Here is a 21,161-nt window from a genome sequence, read left to right as displayed (position 1 = left end):
TTCCCCAAAGTAATATCTCATAAAATGATGATAACCAGTGAGGTATATGATATAGAAAAATCTCGTGTACAAATCCCTTCCAGGACAGTAACAGAGTTCCAGCTTGCTTAAAAGTGCAAACTTAGGGCAGAACTCCTCAGAAACAGAAGTAACACCTCACTAGTACCTGACTAACAGTAAAAAAACACTCCCATTAACAGTACATGAGATAGACATACCACCATAAACCACTAAATACAAACTGATGAAAAACCATGAGTTGAGAAAATCGCCCTAGTCACTAAAATCTATGCTTCCACTGCAGGAACTGCTGGCATTGCGACTGTGTAACGAAAGACCCCTCATGTGGCCAGACACAGCAGAACCATCAGCCTTCTTTTCCTGAAAGAATTTCTGCCTTTCCATGTGTTTCGCAGGTGGTGGTGGAATTACAACAGGTGCACAATTTGCGTTGGGATCCTGTGGCTGCTCGGATGGAAGTGGCCGTATAAGTGGACGGTTCAGCCTATCTCCTGGAATTGTCGATCCAAGCAAGCCCAAAGGAAGACGCTCTTCTGAGTTGCCTTCATCTTCAGGTCTTGCACAAGCCTTCCCCTTTCTTAACCTGCCAAGTTTTGCAAGGACACGGCAATTTGAACCAGGATTAAAACATGCATATAGCATAAACTCCTTTCAAAAGTGAATTGACTACTAGCTTGATTCGCATGTGGTTATAACTTGCTCCTCAGATGAAAAACATTACATGTTCAAATGATACAGGTCAATTATTTTTCACCAAATACAAGCCTAGCCTTGATGACATAAACATACCTTCGGAAAAGCTGTTCAGGCTCCTCCTCTTCCTCTGATTCCTCATGATTAAAATGATTTGCTGTTGTAGTAGTTCTATCAGAAATGGTAGTCGTATCTGAAACTGTAGACCTCCCAGATAGAAGGGAATCATGTCTTGCCAGAACTTTTTGTAGCTGCTCATTCAATTCAATAGCTTGAGAGACCAACTTTTCATCCCTGGACACGAAAGAGAGGAAGAGAGTCAATTCAAGTGCGATTACGAGACTGGCTAATATTCAAATCTGCCAAATTGACCAGAAACCAGCCTTACCTAGAAGTCATCACAAGATGCATTACTCTCTGCTTTTGGAATGAACACTGTTCCACAAGATCAAGAGTAAACTCATCCTTCGCTCCCTGAAAGAAAAATGTCATGAAATGCTCACTCATAATTCACCAGTGCAGTTCAAGATGAAAAAAAAAAGGAAAAAAAAAAGAATTAAGCAACAAGCAATTTATAAATGTCAACCATCCAAGATTGTTCGTGTGCCATGTACTTCTGTATTATAAGCTACAGCCCTTGTCATCAACATGAGTTAACAGCGAAACTTCAGGGGACACAGAAAATTTGGCATTGAAGCAAAATAAACGAGGTTCATATACCAGCTTTTTTACTATTAATGACAACAGAAAAGCCCTGATCCCAAACTAGTTGGGGTGGGCATATTAAATTGTCTCATGCATCAAATTAGAAATTAACATGGAAAATATTTGTTATGCACGAAAAAAATAAAGACACTAGATAGTTCAATATCAAGCCTCGAGGGAAAAAAAAGGATCTTTTACATTATCTAGTAGAGGATGTCATTGAGAATTGAAAAATTCAAGCAGAATGCTTGGACATACCATGGTATATAATAATCACACAGTGCAGAAAATTAATGGCTCTCAAAATTCTTGAGAGCCATGGAACTCTCTCTTGCTTTTGTGTTTAAAGGCACAAGCTCACAAAGGAAGTCAAATATGGAAGTTGATCCAGTACGAATTGTAGGATCATGAGAGATGAAAATGCAATTGATAGAAACAAGTAGCCGAAAGTATTGGAAGACTAAATTCAAAATTGCAGGGGAAAAAAGTACCTCAGGATTTTGAGAATCAACAGCATCAAGGACTTCTTTTAAAACCTCCAGAGCATTGCTCGCCTTCTGAATAATACTGGGTACAATAAATGCAAGATTAGAAATGGCTATTCTTTGTGGTAAACAATTAAACCTCCTCTTCTGTGCCTGATTGATAGAAACAAGCACCTAGCCTTCCTTAAGATCTGTGCATCATGCAACAAACTCAGCAAAAGATACCTGGATTCAGGAACAACTTGAGGTTCCACTGGTACTGGATGAGCACCCACCTCATGTCTAGCGGCAGCAAGTTCCCCATTTAATGTATTTTTCTTACTTTCTTGGGTGGCCTGATGATTTGATGGTCTTTCACGAGGTCTTTGAGGAAATTGCACTCCAGCACACTGGAGAAGAAATTAAAACAAGCTTACTTTCAGGATTTAAAAAAAAAAAAACTCCACAGCAAAAGAGGGATATGATGGCACAGACAAGCTTGTTAGTTTTCAGGAAAGCCTGTCAGCAGTTGAAATTACGTGGACAAAGAAGAAAAAATTGAAATCCATCAAATGTCAATGAATCTGCAGCATTTCTAACCTAGCAGTGATTAATTGGCATAGCAAGTAATTCTGAAAAACCACATTTTTCATACATTTACCTACCACCAAATCATAATATGCAGAATAGTACTGAGGGAACTTTCCAGAAGCACCACCAAGAGCCGTCTGTGTGGCATCTAGAAGAAGAAATATCCTTTCTCTTACAGGCAACTCTGTCTGCAATACAAGGGGAACAGTGAAATTTTAGTTACAACTCCTGTAAAATTAGCCAAGAATCAACAAACTTTGAACAAGAAGGGAATGGTATACCTTTTTCTTCACTATCTTGACAAGAATGGGTAGAATCCCTGTATCAATCACCTGTCTATGAACTTGTTCCCCAATATTATTCATCAGCATCTCCAACAACTGCAAAACAAGAGATAATAAGTGGTCAGCCTATATATAATGTACCAAGCATATCTACCATACAAAGCAAGAGCATCAACCCACCATCACTGCATATAATTGAGTATTGGCATTCTTACTCCCCAAACGTTTTTTAATAGCTTTAACAACATCTCTAGCTTGCCTGCAGATTAGAATCAACAAATCCATTTTATGAATTTATCAAGGATGACAAGGAAGCAAATGAAGAACCAGAGTTCAAACTAACAGCTTGCTTTATCCTATTCAGTATCTAGCAGTTCAGATACTGAGATTCTAAAAATAACATCTTAAAAGCAAGTCTTTGAACAAGATCATATTTAACAGTAGTGGTCATTCCCTAAACATGATTTACCATTAAAAAATCATTTACAATAACTAAAACACTGAAGAAACAAGTATATAGTTCCCCATGAATGTCTTTTTAAGTGTTTAATGCAGGCAATATGATGTACCTTTCATCACGTGCAACTAATTCACAGATTTCAATATTTTTGGTCCAATCTACTTCAGTCAGTTTATCACTGGTTGCAGAACTGACAAGCTCAGCTGCCATCTGCTTATTCTGGAATTCAAAATATAAAGAAAAGTAAAAGATTGGAGACATTCTTATGGCATATGGTCTATAAGCCAGGAGGAAACTAAATGAAACAAATGAAAAGATGATCAAGAATTTACAATAAGAAATTACAAATAAGATCATAAATCACAGCTCAATTTAACATATAATCCCCATCCCCCACCCCCCCTCCCTCCCTCATTACAATGTTGCTAGCAATTCACCATCAACTCACTTCATGTTTGTGACTCTAACAAGCCAGATTACTCATTTTGCCTGTGATCACATCACGACACCAGCATATAACATTTCTAAAACCAAAAGACAATAATAGAATTTTAGGATAGCAACAGAAGCCCAACAGTGCTGAATGACCAAACAATAGATAAGATCAATACAGAGAGAGGGAACATCAGGGAAGACATCAACCATAAAACTAGAATAATTTGAATGGAAAGTAGGGAAACATCTGGTCTTTACATTGTAAAATTCAAATCCAAATAAAGGGAAAATGTTTAGATGGTGCCAGGCCAGCTATAACGTCAGGCGATAAAGACATAAGAGATTCATAAAATGGCCATGATCAAATGAGAATGCTATATGGCCATGATCAAAATGAGAATGCTATGGTGGAAAATTTAGCAGTGTAACTGATAGAATAAGAGAATTAATGGACTGGTATTAAGAAAAATTCGATGGAAAGCCTTTTAAGATGGTTCAATCATATGCAACTAGAACCTTTAAACAACTGTAATTGAGTAGAAGAACAGAAAGGGTGAGAGGTATAACACAGGTCGACATTCAAATGAAGATTTGTTTTTAAGCATCCGTATAATTTTTTTTGCAGAAATGTCAAAAGCATTTAGACTTACTTTCCCTCACAAAAAGCCAGAAATAAATCAAATGACCGTCTTTAATGTCCAGCAAAAACCTTGAAATTGCGAGAGCATCATTTGCTATTCTGCAGACAACAAAATAAAGCATAAATTAATCACAAACCTACTCAAAGACAAAAGGTTTCGGACTCTTTCGAATTGCAGACCTTGCACGGACAGTCATTATGCACTCTAAACCTAATAATGAAGCTTACTTCATAGTTCTTTTGGTTCCTTCTGAATCATAAGAAACATATTACATTCTCAATTTCAATGTATTAAACTCATAACCATAGAAGTTTTTATAATCTGAACTTTTGTGCAAATGGGGCACCAAACAAAACATCAGATTAGAAAAAGAAAAAAACATTGCGCAGACAGCCAAAGGACAAACTTTACCACACCAGAGGCAACAAAACAAATTAAAAGTACACCAATCTGCTCCAAGATTCAAGCTTTCAGTTACTATTTACATTCCTTCCTTCTCACAGCACCCAAACAGAAACTGTACTGTCAAATCATCTCTAGATCTCAATCAAACATCCAAAAAAGAAAAGGACAAACACAACCCAATTAATAAAATAATATATCTAAACACTCCTGACAATGAAAGGATCAATACTTGATCCTAAACCCAGTAAACCCCACAACCCAAGTAACAGTTTCAAATCTTAAAACACACAGAAACACAAGAACAAGAAGAAAAAGACAACATACATACCTGTAAGAAAAACTGCAATGAATAAAGAGAAAATGATGAGGAAATCAATGAAGAGTTTATAAACCCTGAAAAGCTTCAACATTTCAAAGAACCAATATCAAGTTAATGAAGAAAGAAAGATCAAAATGAAGCCTTTCTTATTTTTAGCAGGGATGTAACTGGCTTTTTCTTTATCTGGGGTGTTCTCTTTTCTTCTTTTTTTTAGCTTTTGCTTTTGTTTCTCTTATCTTTTGCTAAAATCTATAATACAGTTAGCTGTACAAGAAACAGAAAGGATCTAACTTACTATCACTACTGCTTGTTAAAGTTTTAGGAAGGCTGCTGCCTGGAAATAAAAGAGAAAAAGCTTAAAGCTTTCCTTGTAAGGTGATGATGGAGACAACTATAATGTCACCTGTATGTGACCTTAAAACGACATTTTGTGGGATTTGTCCTGCCAGGTGTATATGTGTTACAGAGAAAGGTAGGATTTTTTCCTTTAAAAAAATGGTTTGCAGAAGCTAAAAACAAATTCCTATGAGTCAATGCAAATTTGATACGAAATAATAATAAATAAAATTCTTATAAATAATTTAATTTTAAAATAAATAGAATGTCTTTGAACAAATATAATAAATAAATTTAGCTCCGTCACATAAAAGATTAATATAAAAATACTCTTAGATTAATATTAAAATACTCTTAAGTGCATGTAGTAATACAATGTATAATATTTTTTAATTAAAAATACATTAAAATTATAAAAAAAAACATATATAAAAACATCAATTTAACATCTTTTTATATAAAAAATAACTTCAAATATACTTTAAAAAATTAGCTGGATCAAAGAAAATAAACACTCAGAGTATAGACCAAAAGAATGCTTGAAGGATGAAAACAAAAACAAGGGAGCAATAATTAAAATTACAGAGCCATGTGGCTAGGGAAAGGTTTGTCTTAATGAGGAAGGGTTCTTTATATGTATAGGTGACCTAGGCCTAGGGCAAGTTATCAAAACCCATATACAGACACAGATCAGAGGTGATGCAATGGCATGAGAAATGGGCGAGTGTAAGAGACATAATTTACTCTCAAGCGTGCAGGCAAAGTGTAATAATTAATTGCAAAAGGAAAGGCAGAGAAGGAGAGGTGGGGGAGACAGAGTGTTCAGACCTGGCAATGGCAAGTGCTTGCCATTTGCTGTGCTGGACATTTTGATTCCTTTGATACCATTACCATTTCATGAGCTTTCCTTTATAGACAAGACTTGACTTGGATTTTGTTTGCCTGTGATCTTTGCACCTTTGTAGCTTCTTGTACTTTCATCCATGGAGACACTGACATGGGTTCTCAAAATTAGTAATAAATCAAGTCCTTCAACATGAGGTTCTGTGATCCTTGAGGTCTGTAACATTCAAGTGATTGCAGCATCTTTTATCATAATTATCAGACTTGCTTGATTAGGGTATCATATATGTTGTTTGTCACTGTGCTTGAATTATTATTTTTATTAAAATTTGATTTTTTTTGTTTTAAAGTAAATTTTTTAGTATTTTTTAATTATTTTGATGAACTAATATTAAAAATAAATTTTAAAAAATAAAAAAAATATTAGTTTAATATATTTTTAAATAAAAAATACTTTAAAAATAACTTTTATTATAGTTTGATTCAGTTCACTGAATTATTGATGAATTCAAATCAATTACTTTAACTAAAAACACCATTGTTTTACTTTTTAAGAATAAAATAACTTTTCTTGTTTTAATTTAGTTAGGTTTTACTAAGTCAAATAAATAACTTATCAATCTACTCGAGTTTGACTACATTAATTTAAAAAATAATTCAATGAAACACAATCTAGTTATAGATTTTGGATATTGAATACTTCTATCGAATTATCTAGTTATATCAGATTTAATAATTATATTAGTAATGATATTGATGGAGTGTTTTTAAATGTATTTTTGAAAATATATTTGGGTAAAAAAGAGTATTAAAATCATTTAAAATAATTAAAAAAATATCCTAACCCGAACAAGGTAATATTTTATTGTAGTGTTTTTAGAAATTACAAATCACCTGCTATTGTATATATAATTGATAACAGCGATAAATACAAACTGATGAAAAACCATGAGTTGAAGACAACATCGTTAGTCACTGAAATATATGCTTCCACTGCGCGAACTGCCGGCACAGTGACCATGTAACGAAAGATTACGAGGTAGTGGTTATTTTTAATTATTTTTTAAACAAATTATTTTTATATCAATATATTAAAATAATAAAAAAATTAAATTTTCATAAAACACATCCATCCTGGGCACGCTACCAGCAGAACCATCAGCTTTCTTTTGTGTCTGAATCACAACAGGTGCACGGTTTGCACTGGGCTCCTTGCCTGCTCGGAAGGAAATGGCCGGAAAAGTGGACGGTTCAGTCTTTCTCCTGTAAAACGGTCGATCGAAGCAAGCCCAAAGGAAGACGCTCTTCTGAGTTGCCTTCATCTTCAGGTCTTGCACAAGCCTCTCCCTTTCTTAGCTTGTCAAGTTTTGCAAGGACATAGCCATTTGAACCAGGATTAAAATATGCATATAGCATAAATTAACTCCTTTCGAAGTGGATTGAATTATGGCTTGATAGTTGATTTGCATGGGCTTGAAACTTGCTCCTCAGATGAGAAAATTTACGTGCTTAAATGATACAGGTCATTTATTTTTAGAATATTTTTATAATAATATGGAATTTAATACGTTTGTCTATAGTTGTCCAACCTAATCAGGACAACTCAACCAGGAAACCTTTAGACTATGGATCTAGCTTAAATCGGTTTTGATTTAGAATGAAATTGAGAATTAACCAGACAACTGAGATGACCCGACGAGCTCATTTCTAATTGACTTGATGGATTTACCTATAACTTGATTGATTGAACAAAAACTAGGGTTAGAGTCTAATAGTTAACTACAAGGATTTTTTTATAAAAAAATATTCAAAACACATCTTTTTAGTTGTTTTTTTTAAAAAAACTACAATAATATTAATTTAGAATAAATCCAAGTGAATCCACTACACAATAGGATAAATCTAAGTTTATTCGAACATTATATCGTGTCTTATAATTATGCTTCTCTCTTTTAGTGGCAGAGAGGTTACTTACCTCTCTATTCATTTGAATAATGTATTTTCTTTTTTTTTTAATTGTTTAATATATATTTTTTTAATTTTAATTACACCATTTAATATTAGATTTATTGAGGATCAAATTTTATAATTTTTTTAAATTACTTTTTGTAAGATTATCTAGTTTAATAACTAAATCACGAGTTTAACAGGTTGACTCGAGTTTTCCCTTTATTTTCTTATTAATTTTTTTCTCAAATTTATTCTTCAATATTGAGTTGATTGACAATTAGGTTTCGTGATTTGTTTTAATTTGATTTTTATAAAGTTATCTCAGTTTCATAACTTAGATCACAAGTTTGACTAGTTAATCTAAATTGACTCGATTCATTTGTTATATCCCTTTTTTAGTTGAGTCTTTTTTCAATGCCATACTATTAAGTAGAATATTTTTTTTTCATTTGGATTTTTTTTTCATTTGGATTTTTTTTAATTTCAATTACATCTTTCAATATTAGATTTATTGAGAATTGTGTTCAGTATACCCCTCTTTTCAAAAACACTATTAATTGGAATAGTTTTTTTTCCCTCCTTTGGTTTTTTTTTCTAATTTCAATTACATCTTTCAATATTAGGATTTTTAAAGGTTAAGCTTCATAATATTTTTTCAATTGGCTTTTTATGAGGTCACTCGTCTCGTGTCCTGAACTGCAAGTTTAACAGGTTGACTCGAGTTTTTTTTTTTTGTTAATTTTTTTCTTAAAATTATTTTAAACATTTAATTGATTGAGAATTAGATTTCATGATTTGTTTCAATTTACTTTCTATAAAATTATTTTTATTTCATGAATCGGTTCACTAATTCAACTGGTTGATTTACATCGACTCAAGTAGTTTTTGATTTTATTTTTTCTAATCAAAGAACTAAAGATCTAGTAAAGCCTATATATTTTTTATTGAGTAAAAAAAAATTAATCTTACTCCCAACATAACAATACAAAGATATAGTAGAAAGAACTAAAATACAAAAAAACAGTTGCATTTATTACTCCATTATTTTCTTAAAAGAAATATTAAAAAACATAATGCAACAATTAAAATCAAGCTCAATGAAAGTTCTGGCCAGTCCAAATCGGATAGTTTAGATAACTGGAGTAACGTAATTTCTTTTTAATACTACTCTAATTTCAAATAATTCCTTAAATCGAATTTTTCTTTAAAATTCTAGAAAAAATATTATCTAAATTGTTTTGGATATTTTGATCATTAATTTTTTATATATATAATACTCATCTAATCTAGAACATGGATACGAGTCTCTCATCTTGATGAATCAACCGGTAAATATCCAAAAACAAAGCTGATCATCACAAAAGTGAGTTGATTATTTTCACTCAGAACACAATATCAATTTGGTTTCAAAACTTTTATCCAATTTTTATTTAATAAATTGTTGAATATCAAGACAGAATGATCATTACTTGTATCAAAATACAATGAACCAAAACCCCACAATTTGACTATGGACCCTTCCTTTTTTATTCTTTAAAAATCGCACACTTGCTTTTATGTCACATTCCACATAGTTTCACCTAAAAACGATACATTTCCATGGATCATTGTGTTGATTAGGGTATCATATATGTTGTTTGTCACTGTGGTTGAATTATTTTTTTTATTAAAATTTGATTTTTTTTTGTTTTAAAGTAATTTTTTTATGTTTTTGAATTATTTTGATGAACTATTATTAAAAATAAATTATTTTAATATATTTTCAAGTAAAAAAACTTTAAAAAATAATCTCTATTATAATCTCAAATACCTTCAAATTTGATTCATGTCACTAAATTATTGATGAATTCAAATTAATTACTCTGTCTAAAAACACCATTATTTTACTTTTTAAGAAAAAATAAACTTTATTAGTTTTAATTTAGTCAGGTTTTACTAAGTCAAATAAATAACTTATCAATCTACTGAATCACTAGAGTTTGGGTACATTAATTTAAAAAACAATTCAAAGAAACTCAATCTAGTTATAGATTTAATAATTATATTAGTAATGATATTAATGGAGTGTTTTTAAATGTATTCAAGTTTTTTTTAATCCAAGTTATTCGATGCAATTACTAATTTATAAATAAAATAAAAAAATCATTCTTAATTTTTTTATTCATTACTCACCTGTCCGCCATTGAAAACACCCTGAGTATGTTGATTATTGAAATTGAAATTCAAGAAACCCTAAATCCATTTCTTAGTTCAAAATCCTTTCTTATAGGTAATTTTTACTTTATAATTACATTCTAGGTTGAGCACCACATTTTGGAGGACCCGTTGAATTATTAAAAATTTATATAGATAAACCAGATTTTATCAGACTTTTTTTTTAATACAACTTAAAACTTGATTAAAAAAATCGAGAATTTCTTGGATAAACATGCCTAGTTTAGCAATTATAAAATAATATTTACAGCAGAGACATAGATGTATTATAATACACTAATTAATCAATGTATGGAGCCATAATTTGGAATTTTGGATAAAGTTAAATCAAGATGACCTGGCAGAAAAACCCAACATCAAGCTGACTCAGCTAGTTGACCTAATCTCTAGCAAGTTACATCATATTACAGTGTGTGCACACTCGCTGTTTCCTTATTTCACTTCTCCAAAACTTCAAAAATTTGCTGTCACTCGATTCAAGAAATGGGCTTATCTCATCTGATCCAGAGATCAATCACCAAGAAACTATTCTCTTCAAAACCCTCAAATATACTACCTTCTTCTTGGTTTCTAACTGATACTACTGGTAAGTCTTTCTACCATAGTGGTGTTTCTAATGGCGCCAAGATCAATTCTTTTGATGATACTGACAGTTTGAAGATCTCAAAGAGCTCATACCATGTTAGCTCTGGTGGGTTTATGCGTGGAGTTGTTTTCTGGGAGCCCAATAAGCCTGTTACCATTGAAGAGTTTCAAATGCCTCGTCCTAAAGCTGGAGAAGTACTTATTAAGACTAAAGGTGAAATTTTTGATCAGCTGTCAAACACCCTCTGATTTCTTGTTTATGGTAATTTGTGTGGATTTTGTTTTGTTTTTGGGGTGTCAATGTATGTCTTTTTTGGTTGTAGCTTGTGGGGTTTGTCACTCTGATCTTCATGTCATTAAGGGTGAAATTCCATTTGCTAGTCCTTGTGCTATTGGTCATGAGATCACTGGAGAAGTTGTGGAACATGGGGAGCTGACAGATAGAAAAACTATTGAAAGGTACATGGATTAGTATAAGGTGAAATCAAGTCTTCTTTCTTAATGATTTTGTGTGATTCTTTTCAAATTGTTTGAAAAATATTGTATACTTTGATTGGAAAATGGGTTCTTTATCATGCAGGGAGATGGTAGTAATGTGAATTATGAATTTTGAGTTCTTGATTTTCAGATTTCCAGTTGGCTCTCGTGTTGTTGGAGCTTTTATCATGCCTTGTGGTAACTGTTTCTACTGTTCTAAGGTGACATTTCTTTGAGATATAATGTTATTGTTGTGTGTGTAGCTTCATATTGTTCTTGTTATTATGTCATCGCTAGGGATATTGGAAATGCAGCAAAAATTATAAAATGTGGTAAGAAGATACTGATATGATAAATTTCTGATTTGGGAAACAGGGCCATGATGATTTATGTGAGGATTTTTTTGCTTATAATCGATCAAAAGGAACTCTTTATGATGGTGAAACCCGACTATTCCTCCGTAATAGTGGTAATGAACTTTTGTTTTTAATTTTACTTTCTTTTAGTTAAAGCTGAAAAACTGTCCGTGTTTTTGTTTCGATAAAAAAAGCTTGCAACTTGTTGTAATGTTCCAAACACAACTTTCATATCCCTACAATATGCGAACTCCACAATCAAGTCTCTTTACTTTATTCCCTGGAAACATAAAAGAAGAAATGCAACATAATGTTAGTTTGAGCACATGCACATGTACTAGTCTACTATACTGCCAGTTCAATGAGCCTGGATGCGGTGATGGGCACCCCATTTCTTATTGCTGTGTAGTTGGCTGCAATTGAGTCGTAGACAGTGTAATTCTAGTGTTCAATTGTTTGATATGCTTTCTTTTATCTCCATACCAAGCAGTGCTTATTCATTTCCAGTCTAAATAAATTTTGGTATTTTTAATTGCGATTCTGCTTTCATATGGATTTCATGCTTCACTTGCATTTGGCGCATTGCTGGTCTGTCCTCTTTTCTTATATGAATTTGAACATAATTTCTTTTCAGGATGAGTATATGTTGGCATGAAATTGACTAATTGACACAATACACTCTCTCTATCTCTCTGCACAAACAAACACACACACATATTTCTGTGAGTTTGGATTAACTGGATCTACACTTGAGCACTATTGTGCTAGCAAAATCATGCATTTCTGGTGTTAATAATTTCCCTCTCTTTTGTCTGTTGCTTTATAAATTTGTCTTGTTGAAATTCTCTTTAATGGTCTTTGGGGAAGAGTTTTCTTGATTACTTATGGAATATAGACATTATTATTGGATTACTAAAGAAATGTTATATCATTCTAGGAAAGCCGGTTTTCATGTACAGCATGGGAGGCCTTGCTGAATACTGTGTTGTTCCAGCACATGGATTAACTATATTACCAAATTCATTGCCATACACCGAGTCTGCAATTTTAGGATGTGCAGTATTTACTGCTTATGGTGCTATGGCTCATGCTGCTCAAGTGCGTCCTGGGGATTCTGTTGCTGTGATTGGAGTTGGTGGTGTAGGGTCAAGGTGATATAAATAATTTACATCAGTACCACAGACATTGCATCCATAGCATACATATGAAGACATACATTCCTATATATATATATGTCCCAGCTTTTCACTCATGTGCTTCACGTGTGTGGATGTATGTGCTTATGAATGTGATAAAATGCGGGGAGAAGACACAAGTAACAATGAAGCAAAAGCTGCTTTCAACAACTTGGGTCATTTGATGTCAGTCTAACAAGCAGCTCAGCTAATTTCATTCTGATTGTTAGAAGCAGGGGAAATTATTTGATCGTCATGCAAAATTTGTTCATAGTGATGGCCTTTAAATTTTTACATATTCATTTCAAAACTTCTCATGCATCATAAAGTTTCTATTTCCTTTCCTTTTCTTATTTGTTTTGTATTTTTGAGTCCAGAGAAGGCCTGCATTGGCCTTTCCTGAACATTGCTAATAGTCACACATAATTCTTGACTTCTAGGTTTTAACCTTCATGAACAATGGAAGGTCCCCAATTTAATGACAAAAATAGATGTATGGGAGTTTGATGCGACTTTGCTTATCTAACTAGTGAACCCATAAAAATGAGAAACATTGCATCACCATGACAATAATCATAAGAATAAAACATTAGCAGAAATTCAGGTTGTTGATGTTTTTTCTGAATTATTTATTTTGTCAAAATTAAAGTCATAGTCACTCACAGTGTTTTGTTACTCTATTTTAATGAACTCTTGCATAACCATGACTAAGACAAAATGCTTCAGTTGTTTGCAGATAGCAAGGGCATTTGGTGCCTCTGATATTATTGCTGTGGATGTTCAGGATGAAAAACTTCAGAAAGCTAAAACATTTGGTGCCACTGCCACTATAAATTCAAAGATAGAAGATCCTATTGAAAGGATAAAGGTGTGTACTTCGTCCTTTAGTTTTTAGTTAAATGAGATGCAGAAGTTCCCAACTCATGATGAAAGTGCCACTACCAAACCTTTTTGGCTGTATTGTGGTGAGTAAAAGATATAAAAGTTTATCATTTCATGCTTTCTTCATAACCCCAATGGACTGTATAGTTCTTTGATTTGCTTATGATACCGAGGGTCGGCCATAATCTCAGTTTTCAGTTTTTGTTTGCTTTTTTGTTGTGCCAAGTTGTGGCGTTCAAGTATTTGTGGAGAACTCAGTCTTTTGATAGCATGTTGCCACTGGTCATGCATTTGTAAATAGATTAAGAAACATTCTTATGCTTTTCTTTTATGTTGTGTGTATGTTTGCCAGGAAATAACTGGAGGAAGAGGTGTGGACATTGCTGTGGAAGCCTTGGGCAAACCACTGACATTTTCACAGTGCACACAGAGTGTAAGAGATGGAGGGAAAGCTGTGATGATTGGACTTGCACAGGCTGGTGCTATAGGGGAGATAGATATCAATCGTTTGGTCCGTCGAAAGGTGGGTATTTATCAATGGGTGCCATATGTCTACTTGTGCATTTTTGGTCAATGCCTTAGCGGAAATTTTTTTCAATAAAACTGACTCATCTCTGTCAATGTATCTATGCTATAACATCAACCAATCTTGTCCATGTATCTATGCTTTTAATTTGGAATTCCCTTTTAAGATGGACGAATCTTACAGGTAAAATATATTGTAATTAGTTGATCCCTGTTACATAGCAACATGGGAAGTTCTTAAAAAATATTTTCATTGCCATTCCCTTGAGTAAATGGCATCTTTCGCACATTTATACTATTTTCTGGAATCTTAGAAAATCTTTTGACTCCTTTTTAACTCCTTGAACAGGTACAAGTAATTGGCTCTTATGGAGGAAGGGCAAGGCAGGATCTTCCTAAGTTGGTCAAACTTGCAGAATCAGGTATATTCAATCTTACTGATGCTGTTACGAGAAAATATGGTTTTGAGGAGGCTGGCAAAGCATTCCAGGATCTCAACCAGGGAAAAATTGTCAGTAGAGCTGTTGTTGAGATAATGTAGTTGTTTTATTTCACCAGTGCGCCAGCTGCACACCTAGAATAGAGGCTTCTCTATGTTGAGAAGAATCTGTCTAGCATAGTATATCATAGTTCTCGACACTTTTTGTCACTGGAATGCTGTATTGCTTGATCTCGTGCTAAAATCCTCTCTCGGCCACTTGTTCAATAAAATCCATATTCTGCTCATTTTTTAGTAGGCTTTCATCATGGCTAGCAAAAACTGTGATTCTCTCTTAATTGTCTCTCGTTTGAATTGAGTCTGAGGGCAAGCATTGATAGTCACTCTTGGGGTACCATAAAATTTTGAGGACATGGAAGTGTTGAAATTTACTGAAAGTTTGACAGAAAAAGTAGAAAAGATTGTGTTCTTAACGTACAAGACTATGTGTGCATCTAGTTCTTACCATATGCTTGCTGAGTAGCCATGAAACCAGATTTTATTGCATTTGCCAAGATGGTAGGTGACATTTCACGAGTAATTTCCCTTTCCCATGTCTTTTATAAAACGTTGCGAATTCCCTCGAAGGCTGAAAAGACAACTCAAAAGACTAGGCACCAGCGCCTATGAATCACGGCGCTGATCCAACTGAGTGGGTGTAGGTTTTCTAGCCAATATTGAAGCAATATGTTTGAACATAATCTCAGGTATAATTATTGTATTATTAGTACTGTATTTTTTATATTATAGTCCATTAACAACAACTATAAGATTAGTTTACAGTAATTTCTTCATTTTCTCTCAAGCTAAATCTCCCTTCCTTTTAAGCTAATTCTCTTCATTGCTAATCTTATATGGTATTAGAGCCTATTGTAAGATAATTATATAAAAAAAGCCTATTGTAAGATAATTTTTTATATGTAATCATATAAGCCCAGCGGAAAATTAATAAGATAAAAATCTTTTTTTTTTTAATTAAAAGTAAAAAATATATATATATATATCTTAATTGATTAAGTGTTGAAGGAAGTGCTAAAAAAATCCTTATGCTATAAGAATAAAAAGTCTTTTATCTATGCCAAATTTCTTAGGTTATTGTGTGTGTGGATTAAAGACATAAAACTTTTCATCGATCTCCGTTTGAAACTTTTTATATATAACTTAATTTTTGCATCTTTATCCATCATGAATGTGTTTGACGCGTTACTAGAGTTGTTAATTAATTTAAAATCTACATGAAATATAGGTTATTTTAATAATATTGTTTTACATGATTCATATTCAGTAAATATAAACATTCATACTTAAATCAAGAATACAATATATGAATATGCTGTATTCTCAAATCATAGTAGTCACATTTTATAATCAAGTATTTCTTTCAATGTATTATAATATATTGCATCTTTAAAATAATCATGAGCAAATAAACTTTATGAATAAACTCTTAATAAATTATTTGGGTTTAACTTTATATATTCTAATAGGTATTAAAAATAATACTTTATGTGTATAAAAAAATCACTGTAATCTCTAAGAATAACGTAAAAAATCTAGCAATCAACTAAAAAAAAATAAAGTTAAATATCAAATGGGTTAATTAGACTCACATGATCTTTATTATGATTTGTTGGCATGATTTGTTTGCAGGGCTTAAGTCATAGGATTTGTAATAATTAGATTAGTGCTAATATGGTTAATAATCACTTCATATTCCTTTATCTTCTTTCTCATAATGAAATAATGTGTCGTCACTCTTATTATTTTTAAAAAAGAAAACTGTAGCTAAATTATCATAATATATCTTTATTAATCTTGATATGAAATCAATAACTTTAAGACCGTAAATAAAATTCATTAACCAGATTGCCTATGTCGTTTCACAACATGCAATGAATTCTATTATGAATTATGCTTTTATAGTAGATGAAGCAATAATAGTTTGCTTAGTACCTTTTCAAAATATAACTCTTTATACAAGAAGAAAAAATATATCATAAAGTAGATTTTATTATGTCTACGAGTTTGAATAACCAATCATCTAAGGTGATCAATATGTTTATAAGTCAATTTGTAATCTTTGGTTCTTTGTAGGTGCCTAATGATTTTCTTAGCAACTTTTTAATGAATTATTCCTGAATTACTTTGAAACCTTCCCAACATTCTTACTGAAAAATCTAAATTAGGTCTTGTACAGACTTGTGCATGTATCAAACTGTCAACTGCAAATGCACAAGGAATTATTCCTGAATTACTTTGGAACCTTCCCAACATTCTTACTGAAAAATCTAAGTTAGGTCTTGTACAGACTTGTGCATGTATCAAACTGTCAACTGCAAATGCACAAGGAATGTTACTCATTTACTTATTTTTCAATGTATTTTGTGGATATTTGTTTTGATTGAATTTGTTTATTTTGACAATGGATGTGATTGAAGAAGTGCAATTTGACATTTTAAATCTTTCTAAAACCTTTTCAACATTGGCCTTTTAAGATAGTTTTAATGTCCTTTTAGACCTATTTAATGACATAAGAGACTTTACCTAAATACTTCATATCAAAGTTTTGAGAAAGAAATTACTTTGTCTCATGTAATAAATCCAAGTCACTACTTTCAAATAGATTATCATCTAAATATAGGATAAGAAAGACATATTTGCTTTCATTAATCTTAAGGTATATACATTGATTAACAATGTTCTCAATAAAATTATATAAAATTACAACATTGTGAAATTTAATATACTACTATTTGGAGGTCTGCTTTATAGATTTTCTTAACTTACAAAAAAAAAATAGCTATTTATTTTATTACAAAAACCTTTAGGATACTTCAAATAACTTTTTCATCCAAATTTTCATTTAAAAATATTGTTTACACATCAATAAAATATAATTCTAAATCAAAATGATCTATTACTACTACTATTATTATTCTAAATAAACCATTTTTAGAAATTGAAAAGAGTTTTATGGTAGTCCATGCTTTCTTTTAAGTACAACCTTTTACTACAAGTCTTGTTTTATATTGTTTGATATTACATAAATATATTTTTTTGTTTCTTTTTTGATTTTATAAGTCTATTTACAGCAAACGAGATCCTTTGGTAATTTTTGCAGGTGGTATTTTTTATTTTTCAAAAAGAAAAAGAAAAAAAAAAGAGATTCTAATAAAAGTAAAATAAAAAAAAGACGCGACTCATTTCTCATGCAAAAAGTGTATTTGGGATCCAAAGATCAGTGGTTTCTATCGTATTTCAGTCTCATAAATACCTTTTCCCGTCTCATGGAACCCATAATATGAGCTTTATGCCAATTTCTACACATCATTGCCTACTTCTTAATAAGTTTGATGAAATTCCAAAAAAAAAATAAATTCAATTAGTTGCCATGCATTCAATATTCTCGTAGACCTTTTTTTGGATTTGAAGAAATTTTATTTTCAAAAAGTGTATTTTATAGGTTCAGGTGAGGGAGTAAAACCCCAGCTGTCCCAGATTCTTACAAAAGGTGCATACCATGACTCGCACTCGAGACCTGCTGGGTAGATTTCAAGCTCTTTATCATCACGTTACGCCCCTTGGAAACAATATTCTCATAGACGCTAAAGAAAAAATTATCAGTCAGCTTTACTTGATCTACTACATGTGTGTGTGTATAAAGCATTAAAAAACGACTTGTAAGATATATTCAATTTCAGTCTTTTTACCTGCCTTTTCTTTTCCTATCTTTTCTCCTCTCCGTTAATTATTAGCTTTTGATAAATCAAAACTTCTTGCTTTGACTGACTGATGATTGTGGAATTTTAAAGAAATTGCCTTTGATAAATCAAAATCTTCACCCCCGGTCTATATTCTTTGCACTTTGAAGACCTTGGTTCAACTTAATATAGAGCTAGAGCAGCAGGGGATCTTTTGAGACCAATTTAGTTAGTTAACTTACCTTATATGCAATGGCTAAAACTCTCATCTACGATTCTCCATGTAATATCACATTGGGTAGACCTAATGTGCAGGAAATCTTGACTATGTTACGAAATTACAAGGATGAGTGACAAGAAATGGAGATCATAGAACATACCAAGGAGTAGTCCCAACAAGAGCCTAAAAAACATGCCTTTTCTTTCACAAGGGACTTCTTGATGAGCTGATTAGGACTGGTGGGGTAAAATGGAAGCAAAGAGAAGTCGATGTACTGTCTTGAGCTTGAGGCTCGGTGTTGGTTGGGCGTGGAGGAGTTGCTAAAAAAATAGTTTTTAATTTAAAAATTTTATGGTTAAGGATTAATTTATTTTTATTTTTTTTAACTGTACGAGATCTCTTCCTACAATTTTAATAGTTTTGCTTGAATATCTATTTTAAAAAAATAATCCCTTTTTATTTTTTTTCCTCGTTTATTAGTTTTTTAATATATTATTCGATCATTTATTATCTTTTTTTTTTTAGCTTAGCATCAAACTCCCAATCTTTTCATATTATTTTTTTATTTTTATTTTTTAAAATATATTTGAAAAACTGCAGGGGGTAAAAAATAGATTATGAAGAGACTAGGAATCAAAGACATACAAGAAGACCAAAATCACAAAAATGGCTTAAGAAACCTTAGCCATACTATTTATTCTTGGTAAAAATATATTGTAATATTTTTTTTATAAAAAACTTACAATAGTTTAAATAGGTACCTCACCGACTGAAGAGAAAGTTTAGGCTTCTGTTAAGGAAGTAGTTAGGATTTGCATTCAGTTTAATAAGTCCTAGTCCATAGGATTGTTAGTTTATATTTTGCAAGATTTTCTACGTGAATAGCTCCTCTGCTGAGATTATGTAAGGCTGTATAAAGCCAACCTTCTTCTTTCAATAAAAGCATTCTGATCCTGCATTATTATCAGTTTCTATAACATTGTGGTATCAGAGCCTTTCTACTTAAATCAAAGCAGCAGTCTTTGAGTCTCCTATGCAGCAGCAAAGAAATATGACACCGGAAGGAAATTTTGTACAGCCAGCCATTCCTCGTTTTGATGGCCATTATGACCACTGGAGCATGTTGATGGAGAATTTCTTACGCTCTAAGGAATATTGGGGGTTGATAGAAAATGGCTATGTTGAGACTGAAAGTGGCATAGAGCAGACAGAAATGCAACGAAAGAGGATTGATGAGTTAAAGCTGAAAGACATGAAGGTGAAAAATTATCTTTTTCAAGCTATAGATCGAACGATATTGGAAACCATCCTTGTAAAGGATACTTCCAAACAAATCTGGGAATCAATGAAAAAGAAGTATGAAGGAAGTGCAAGAGTCAAAAGATCACATCTGCAAGCTCTCCGCAGAGAGTTTGAAACCTTAGAGATGAAAGCTGGTGAAGGAGTCTCTGAGTATTTCTCCAGAGTGCTGACAGTTGCTAACAAAATGAGAATATATGGAGAGCGAATGACTGATGTTACAGTGGTGGAGAAAATTCTCAGATCATTGAGTGAAAAGTTTAATTATATTGTTTGTTCAATTGAAGAATCCAAAGATATTGATCAACTCTCAATTGATGAACTCCAGAGTTCCTTGATTGTCCATGAGCAGAAATTTCAGCGTCACACAGGAGAAGAACAAGCACTCAAGATCACCAATTCTGAAGATAGATTCAATGCCAGAAGGCGAGGGAGAGGTGCTGCATACAGAGGCAGAGGCAGAGGGAGAAGCAGTCAGTTCTACAACAACAAAGCAACAGTGGAGTGTTTTAAGTGCCATAAGCTTGGACACTTTCAATATGAGTGTCCAAGCTGGGATAAAGAAGCTAATTACGCTGAACTAGGAGAAGAAGAAGAAATGTTACTCATGTCATATGTGGATATGAATCATACTCGAAGGGAAGATGTCTGGTTTTTAGACTCTGGGTGCAGTAACCACATGTGTGGTGACAAGAGCCTATTCCATGTGATAAATGAGAACTTCAGACAGAAGGTAAAGCTGGGAAATAACACACGAATGGATGTGTTGGGAAAAGGCAACGTGAAATTGAAAGTAAATGGTCTTACACATGTTGTTAGTGACGTATTCTTTGTTCCTGATTTGAAGACTAATCTTCTCAGCATTGGTCAACTTCAAGACAAAGGGTTGACAATCCTAATTCAACATGGATATATGAACATCTATCATCCGGAGAAAGGGCTTATTATACATACTGAAATGACAGCAAATAGAATGTTTGTGCTATTAACAAATTCACTACATCAGAAACCAGCCTGCCTCTATAACTCAACACCAGATTTAGCACATTTGTGGCACTGTCGATATGGACATTTGAGCTACAAAGGATTGAGGACTCTTCAA

The 21,161-nt window shown here is 32.6% G+C and overlaps 2 protein-coding genes across 3 annotated transcripts; one reads left to right on the top strand and one right to left on the bottom strand.

Annotated features, from left to right (window-relative positions):
* Positions 1–25: 25 nt before the first annotated feature.
* On the bottom strand, positions 26–5,337 carry LOC127904822 (TOM1-like protein 5). 2 transcript variants are annotated; one of them, XM_052449779.1, is made up of 11 exons: positions 5,028–5,337; positions 4,304–4,392; positions 3,328–3,437; positions 2,939–3,017; positions 2,756–2,854; positions 2,549–2,662; positions 2,130–2,293; positions 1,911–1,986; positions 1,103–1,188; positions 811–1,008; positions 26–604 (listed from the first exon to the last, which is right to left on the bottom strand). In XM_052449779.1, the coding sequence occupies exons 3-11, from the start codon at positions 3,426–3,428 to the stop codon at positions 274–276; spliced, it is 1,248 nt and encodes a 415-aa protein (XP_052305739.1). In that variant the 5' UTR covers positions 3,429–3,437; positions 4,304–4,392; positions 5,028–5,337; the 3' UTR covers positions 26–273. The 2 variants fall into 2 exon arrangements, with proteins under 2 accessions (XP_052305739.1, XP_052305740.1); XM_052449780.1 differs by having other exon boundaries at positions 5,314–5,333.
* Positions 5,338–10,776: 5,439 nt separating this feature from the next.
* On the top strand, positions 10,777–15,087 carry LOC7465906 (uncharacterized). The gene is made up of 8 exons (XM_002325275.4): positions 10,777–11,160; positions 11,270–11,405; positions 11,575–11,644; positions 11,799–11,892; positions 12,717–12,930; positions 13,681–13,822; positions 14,189–14,359; positions 14,711–15,087. The coding sequence occupies exons 1-8, from the start codon at positions 10,845–10,847 to the stop codon at positions 14,900–14,902; spliced, it is 1,335 nt and encodes a 444-aa protein (XP_002325311.2). The 5' UTR covers positions 10,777–10,844; the 3' UTR covers positions 14,903–15,087.
* Positions 15,088–21,161: the final 6,074 nt, after the last annotated feature.

This window comes from Populus trichocarpa, unplaced genomic scaffold (genome assembly GCF_000002775.5).
Source record: "Populus trichocarpa isolate Nisqually-1 unplaced genomic scaffold, P.trichocarpa_v4.1 scaffold_25, whole genome shotgun sequence".
In the NCBI taxonomy this organism is placed as follows: domain Eukaryota; kingdom Viridiplantae; phylum Streptophyta; class Magnoliopsida; order Malpighiales; family Salicaceae; genus Populus; species Populus trichocarpa.
Note: the sequence above shows the minus strand (reverse complement) of the source record. Positions and strands in the feature narration are given on the sequence as shown.